At 43.1% G+C, this 7,725-nt stretch overlaps 1 protein-coding gene across 1 annotated transcript; it reads right to left on the bottom strand.

The window, feature by feature from the left end:
* Nucleotides 1-2,835: 2,835 nt before the first annotated feature.
* LOC102375374 (dedicator of cytokinesis protein 11-like) lies at nt 2,836-7,465 on the bottom strand. The gene is made up of 7 exons (XM_006026503.3): nt 7,340-7,465; nt 7,130-7,206; nt 6,169-6,353; nt 6,009-6,074; nt 5,764-5,856; nt 5,253-5,376; nt 2,836-2,918 (listed from the first exon to the last, which is right to left on the bottom strand). The coding sequence occupies exons 1-7, from the start codon at nt 7,366-7,368 to the stop codon at nt 2,836-2,838; spliced, it is 657 nt and encodes a 218-aa protein (XP_006026565.1). The 5' UTR covers nt 7,369-7,465.
* Nucleotides 7,466-7,725: the final 260 nt, after the last annotated feature.

The following is a 7,725-nucleotide window of genomic DNA, read 5'->3' as shown; positions in this document are numbered from 1 at the left end:
AATATGAACTCCCAGGAAAACAGGAGTAGATATGTAGAAAAATTAAAGAGATTCAGGAGAGATTCACCAATTGAAGGGTGTATTTCATTTTTTGTTTTGTTTTATTTTTCAGTGCCATCAGTCTACTCTTATACAAAGCTAATGATTTTATTAAAATCAGCCTGTCCCTTCTGTCAGTTCTGAACCTTATAGTATTTTCTCCTTTTATGGTTTTTAGACCGTAATATTCTTATGTATTGTAAAACTTAGGAAGACGTAATATGAGTAGCTAGGAATATTTCACTCATATTATTTGTTTTTCTATATGAAAATTAGAAAAAAACAAAAGTGGAGCCTCTTTCATCTCCTATGACATCTAAGCTAAAAACAGAGGATGGCTTTCTCCAGACAAAGCCTTTTATTCTAACGTACAAACCTGTTGTCCCACCATAATTACCTGTAGTTAAAAACAGGCAACTGGTTTGATTCAGATTTGAGATTCTTGTGTCACTGCAAACCCCAGACCTTGAACAAAGACAAGCCCTTTGTCCCTTATTTAGTACCTGTGAAGAATCTGAATTAACACCTTGTCTGGGAACAATCCCAGCTAATTCAAGTTAACTGCCAGTCAAACTGCATGTGTAAATGACTGCCTCCCATCCCCTCTCCCTGCCCCTCCTCTCCCTCCACCTCAGTCTCTACCTCCTCCTCACCTGTTTTAATACAAGTTTAAGATCAGGACAATCAGCCCTAAGATAAACTGTTTTTTCTATTTTAAGCCCTAGTACATACTGAATAGTGTTCAAGGTTCAGGCATTACAGCAGTGAAAAGAGAGAGAAAAATTGTTTCTGTCTAGGTACAGACATTCAAAAAGCCTGGCTCAACCGAGGGAGGGGGGGCCCCCCACTCCCAATCGTGCCAACAGGGGGTTCCCCCTGTGGCTGATTGTGCCAACCCAGAAGCATGAATGGCACTCCTGGAAGAGCCAGTGGTGCTTTTCCTGGTGCCCCCACTTCCCGGATGGCACTTGCAGGGCAAGGCACCGACGCTCCCACCTGCCCCTCCTGCCCATTGCCTAACTGGGGAGCTCTGGCTGTCAGGGGGTGCACCAGCACTCTCAGGGGGTGCATGTGCACCCCCTATGCATCAGCACTGGGCCTAATACAAATCTTTTGAACCCATTGAAGTGAAATGATCCATTTCACTAGAAATAAATTAGTGCACAATTCCATGCTAGGCAAGGAGTTTCAGATGTGAGGTGGCAGTCCTTTTTCCCTCCATAATGGCTCAACAAATTAAAATTGTACTGTGAAAGGCCATCACTTCCTATGTGACAGCAACATTTCTTACTGCTTGTTTCACTGCTATTTTAACTCTGTAACATCAGAGTAGGTACAGTGAAGCTATAGTCTTAGTACTTTATCAGAAGTTTCATGTCTGTAATGTAAATGCTTATTGCTATGAATGCAGTTTTTAAGAGTACATTTAGACTAATCTGGACTGTTGGAACTTTAAAAAAAAGCGTGGATAGATGAATCAAAGAATATTTTTTTAAAATAAGGTAAAATGTATTCACTGCCAAAAATAGACATAGCTATTCAGTGTCTTTTGTATATGAGCAGCACATGTAAATAAGATTAAAGCTCATTAAAACAATGTTGGAATTAACATAATATGGTGCAGATTTCTGGCTCAGTAAATGATTGCCTTTTAAATACATTCTAGTTATTCCCTATGCAAAATTATACTGTAGTTCAAAGGATGGTTTATTATTACTGCCAAGGACCATATGTGTTCAATTATTTAAAGAACATCTTTATCATATATATTTAATCTGAGTAATTATAAATATGTTTGATACATGATGCAGGGTATAAATGTTTAACAAACGAAAAATACTTAACTGATATTCTGGAGCACAAGAGCGATGTTAGGATCTAATCTCTGCAGATTTCTATGAAGTTTGTACTGTCACCATTTATTTAGAATATGTCAAATGATTTCATAATATAATAAATAAATGCATCTTTAATTAGGAGCAGTTTTCTTCAGCAGCCATGTCTACTTGATTTTGATTACTTGATTTTGATTTATATTAAGAGTTTATATTATTGTGAAGAAATATAACAGAATATGCTAAATACTGATATTGTTTATGCAATAGATAGTCTGTGCTGTCTTGAACAGGCTAGTTAAGCATGTGTTCAAGTTTCAACATAGACACCAAAGTCAGCAGTGGAGTACTCATAATGTAAGCATATATACAAATATCTGTGACTGGTGCCTTGAAAAAATATCAAAACATTGTTCTCCCAGTTGTGTCTAAAACAAGTAAAAAATTTATTTGCGTTCAAAATAGCAGTAAACATCTGGTTTTAAATTCATAAGCAAGAAAATGTTAACAAATTTCACTCTACTTCACAATGTAGAAACACCAAAGAGGCAAAGGCATTATTTAACATTGGGCTTTTGAATTACAACTAGAAGTAAATAAATTAAATTGAATAAATAGTTTAATTTTGGTGGGAGAGAGACAAAATCCTGTCTTGATTAGGAACTATTCCATAATCTTATGCACTACTTTTACAAATAAAGTTATCATCCCTAGATGCATTTATAACTTGACAAACACAAAGAAATAATATGGTGATAGTTCAAATAGTTCTTAACCACCTCTTATTTTATATTATAATTTTAAAAATGCTTGTAATAAAACCTCTTTTCATGAATTTCCTGGCTTTGAGGTTCAAAAAGCTTTATATTTGAATAAAGCAGGTGGTTAAAAAAAAATGAATATGAGAAAATTTTCCTTCTCTCACTGTTATTTATTATTATGTAAATCAAAATAATACTACTTAATAATTGAAGTAATTGTAGTTACTTGGGTTGCATCTCTTCACTAGTAAAGCACAAACCGAGCTCTCAGTTCTTGTCTCGCCTATAAAGTAAGCATGTAAAATTCAATACTTTAAATATTGCAGGTTAAAAGGTATTCTTGATTACACCAATGGAAACAAGGTCTAACTTTTCAATTAGTTTCAATAATGATACAGTAAAGGAACTCTTAGCTCAGATGAAACTTTCCTGTCAGTAAGAACTTTATGGCAATCAAAATAAGAAATAATGCAATCCCTCTCCCCCAAAATTGTATCAATAAAGGGTTAGGATTAGCTTTGTTGTTAAGCCATGAGAAACAAGGTACATACAAGTGTTAGATTTAGATGGACCTAACTAAGTTAAATTGGTCTAAATACTTTGGCAGGCAAGTGTTCATGGGACTTAGGCTATTCTAAAAATGGCATGCCTGATCTAGAGTTTATTCGTGTCAGAAGTGAAGGAACTTTAGATCAATAAAGGGTTAACCCAGTTGAATGAGCACTTGCATAAATGCACAGCACAGCCCCAGGGCTGGGAAAGTTCAAACACTATCCATAGTTACAGCACTGTGCTATTCTTGACCTCTAGACCAGGCTATTTTTAGCACCCCCAAACCATGCCCCCAAACTAAGAAGCCACTTCGATGCAGCTATTGGCCCTGCTTTGATCCTCTCAACTCCTCTCCCCCCTTCCCCAATCACTTACCTTCAAAGGCCTGTACCACTCCAAGCAAAAGGCAAATGTTTGCACATCCTGCTCCTAGTTTAGACTTACGCAGTTTAAATTAGGCTTCTTAAATTTGAGCTGAATCCTACAAGAACTGCTTTGTACCCTCTGGGCACATCTAGACATTTGTATACATTTGTTTTCCTAGGGACAAGTAGCAGCAGAGCACCTTGCACCACAGCTACTTGTACCCAGGGAACACCCATGCCACGCATGCCTTGTCATGCAACAAGTTACCCCCAGGGGCAGTAGGGCAGGTTATGGCCAGTGCTTTGCTGGCCCCAGCAGCCTTACCTGGGGTCCTGAGGGCTTGATGGGGCTGCAGCCACAGTGATCCTGCTGGGGGGAGCCTGGCTGGCAATGGCAGTGTGGCTCTGGGACACTGGTTCCACTTTTCAGGATTGCATGCTAGCTGAGTATGTGCTGCTCCAGATTTGTTCATTTTTTCTGTAGATTTTTTTGACCCCTGGATATTCAGGGAAAGATAACCCCAAAGCAGTGTACACCTTCGCAGTGCAGAAAACACCAGACGTGTTTGCAGCACCACATACCACACAACTGCTCTCGTCTGGACCCACCTGCTGTGTCTGCTTGACTCTCCCTGCTTCTATTTCAGTGAATAAAACTCAAATTCAATAATTAAGGTACACAATTAAGATTCTGGATTCCTGTTTTTGCGGGGAAGGTGTGTGTGGTATGTGAGTAAATATAAAAGCTGTCACCTTTGTAAGAGTACCTGAAATGGCCCTAAGATTGCAAGTGTTTCAGCAGAGTGCATCTAGCACCCCCAAAATAATACTATTATTCCTTTCTAAATATCTGTACCTTAGCAGAGAATATTTATATCTATCAACCTCTTTATATGACTCCATGCAATTACATGATAACCATGAGGAGGGTCTCCTTTATTCAGAGTTCATTTCTAGAGGAGATAGTCCTTGACTAGGGAAGTTAAAAGTCTAATTAATTACTAGTTTATAACTCTATGAAATAAGGGAGGGGGGAAGGAAGAAGAACCCTATAGTATGGACTATTTTTTCTGCTACTTTTTACACACTGTGCACAAATCAGAACTCGGTTAGGCTCGGAAGCGGCGAGAGACACGTGGGTGAAAGCTCGCTGTGCCCCCGCTCCCCCGAAGCCCCCCAGAGGCCTGGACACTGGGGTTTTGAGGAACCCCCGAGCTGAGCATTTCTGCAGGCAGCCACACCAGTGCCACGGAAGACTGCATGAAAATCAATCAGGACCACAGGGGCTTGCAGGGGATGCATAAGCCTTGGTGAGCATGGGGGACAAGGATGAATATCCTCCAATAAGAGCTCCCTCTGCCTACTTCAACAGGACTTGTGTGCACACCAGCACTTGGAGGGGTTCTGCATGGCGGGGATCTGACCCTGAGGCCCCAATCCTGCCCTGGCCCATGTGGGACTTCACTCATATGAGTAGAGGGGCGCCTCATGAGCAAGGAGAAGGGTCTGCAAAAAGGTTTGCATGCTCAACAACTGGGTTCTAGGCCACACCAAGTGGGCTGTGTCCTTATCCGGCAAGACCATTAAAACAGAGCTGTGCCTGCTTCCCTGGAGCTCACTTGCTATTAATTCACAGCTTGAACATTCACCCATCGCCATGCCCTCGGGGCCAGTGGCTGGACTTGAGGCCTTCCGCGTACCTGGAGTTTCCACGGTGTCCTGCTTCTTCGTGGTGGCCTTGGTGTTAATTTCACAGCTGACGTGATAGAAGGTGAAAAGCAAATGGTGCTTCTGATGGAGGTGAATCGGGAGCTCAATTTTTATCTACAGCGAGACCAGGGCAGACGGTTTAATGGCCGAGTTCCCATTTTCAGCCATTTTATTTACCAAACCTTGCTATCACCCAGAACCGGAGCGACGGCACAAGCCTATTTGTACACATCTTAGCTCCATACTGTGCAGCATGTTCATCCTGCCTGCGTGTTATTTATACCCTGTGATAACAGCCTGTCAGGGATAAAGCTATCTACTACGCACGTCCCACAGCAGAACACAAGCTGAACATTAAAAAACAGTCCCTGGTTTCACTGCGTGCAAGGACTGCTGCTAGTTAACACCCCCATTCACATCCAACTAGGGGAGGAGAGGTGTGCTGAGGGCCCGCTCAGCTGCCTTAAATCCCTGACAACTGTTTTGCAATTTGGTTTTTACCTCATCGTAGAACTCCGGACTTTGGTTATGATGCAACACGATGGCACAGGCACTGGCTGTCAAGAGCTGTCCTCCTGGCTTGCCATAAATGCACTGGAAGGATAGGGAGATGGACCCTCAAGCTGCCAGCCCCGTGCATGAAACACAGGGGGAGAGGCAATGTGCCCTAGACCCCGCTCTCTCCTGCTGAGAGACTGTCAGGCAGGAACGCCACCCCATTCCCAGTCGCTGGATTACAAACCCACCTTGAGGGCTCTGGCATCAGCTTCATCTGAATCCCTGAACTCGATGCAGATGGCGATATTCCTCGCCTGGGGGGTGGAAAGAGCGGCACAGTCAGTGAGAGAGGTGAGAGCACCGTATCAGCGGAGGAGAGGCTGTGTTGCAAAGGTCTGTGCGACTCACCTTTGCAAACGTCTTCTGGTTGTCATACTTTAGGTGCAGGGGGTACACATAAAGGTGGTTCTTATAGATCGTGAAGGGGTAGCAGTATTTGGCCACTTCTGGGACAAACTCTTCCACCTCAACAGCGATGCTCTCACAGCCCTTCCCAAAAGGCTTGATGGGGATATAAGATGAAGTGACACAATCTGGAGGGGAACAACGAGCTCCGATAAGCAGGTGTCAGACAGAACGGGAAACACCACGGGCAGCAGCTCAGTGCTGGAAGTCTGTCTGTACAGTCATGGAGGCCAGAGGGCTGCGTGTGCAAGGCAGAGGAGATGATGTGGCCCACTCCCTTCTCCTCTCCTAGCCACCAGCAAGACAGGACTAATGCCCCTGACCTCCCTCGTAAAGCACTCCGAGATCTACGGGGGGGGATCCTACATAAGAGGGGGTGATGACGAGGATAATTCTCTGAATAGTATTATTATTATTTGCATGGGAGAAATTATATTTATATAATCACAATATCCAGAGATACAGATTTCCTAAAGCTGGAAAACAAAACTGTAGAGCACCAGGTTGTACTCCTCCCCATGTACGTGCAATGACTCCCCACACTGGTGCAGGTAAGAGTGCTGCTAGACAGATCCCCACAGAATATATTGGGAGAATAAAGTAAAATGGTAGTTGAATTGCCAACAGCAGATTGAATGACAAGATGTTCATCTTTAGATTCTCACAAGCACAAAGACCTCATGTGCAAGGTCCTTACAATCGCTCTTTGCATTGAGCTCAAGCTTTCTGCTGCACCCGCTAGAAAGATTTAGAAAGGTCAGCTGGGCTAAGCTGCTTGCTCCCTATTTCTTACGGTCAAGCTCAGATACTCCTGTTGGGTAGTAATACAGCAAAGCACGCCATTAATATGTTAGCGCGCAAGGGTAGCACCGTTACTGGTTATTCTCAGGTCCAAGTTTCTTACTTGAGGAGTCCAGGGGGGCACATTCAACTGTGATATTTAACTGGCCTGGGATAACTTGCAGTTTTGTCTTCTCTGGCCTGTGTTGGAAAGAAAGAAAAGAGATTGGAAAGTGAACTGCCTGGTATTTGGGCACCCTCCAGGGGCTTTAGAGAGAAACATCTCACATGTACATTTGCCTATTCAGCCTCCATGCCGGTTCCTTGAACTTACTTCTTATACTCTGCTAATAGCTTCAGCATATCCTCATTAGAGAGCTTGCCACTGTCTTGTTTGTACAGAGGGGAGAATTTCCCTTCGAGATCCAGGGTGCCCTGGGAGTCCTTGAAAACCGATCTGGGAAGAAACAGGTGGCCTGTCACACATGTGATAGCAAACACACGGACATTCATTTGCTATGTCAGGCAGCAAATGCAGTTGAGCAGGTGGGAAGTTCATTGCTCTATCATTTCTCCTGGTACCCAGGCGCACACATAAATGAATCGTCATGCCTGGCGCCGCACAGGGACAGCAGAGATAGCAAAGCTTGGCTTGCTGCCTTGCAGCTGGCAGAGCTGGGAACATGCGTGATCATGTGCTTCTCGCTCAGCTCCTCTCAT

This window comes from Alligator sinensis, unplaced genomic scaffold, assembly GCF_000455745.1.
Source record: "Alligator sinensis unplaced genomic scaffold, ASM45574v1 scaffold761_1, whole genome shotgun sequence".
In the NCBI taxonomy this organism is placed as follows: Eukaryota; Metazoa; Chordata; order Crocodylia; family Alligatoridae; genus Alligator; species Alligator sinensis.
This window is presented reverse-complemented; position numbering and strand designations above follow the sequence as displayed.

What these genes read in the sequence shown, in the direction of transcription:
- LOC102375374 (XM_006026503.3), bottom strand. Translation starts at nt 7,368, where the DNA reads ATGCTGAAGCTATTAGCAGAGTATAAGAA. An exon ending in TGCCCCCCTGGACTCCTCAA is followed by an intron (nt 6,354 to 7,129) that starts GTAAGAAACTTG and finishes GTTCCCCTCCAG; the next exon opens with ATTGTGTCACTTCATCTTAT. An exon ending in CTGATGCCAGAGCCCTCAAG is followed by an intron (nt 5,857 to 6,008) that starts GTGGGTTTGTAA and finishes CTATCCTTCCAG; the next exon opens with TGCATTTATGGCAAGCCAGG.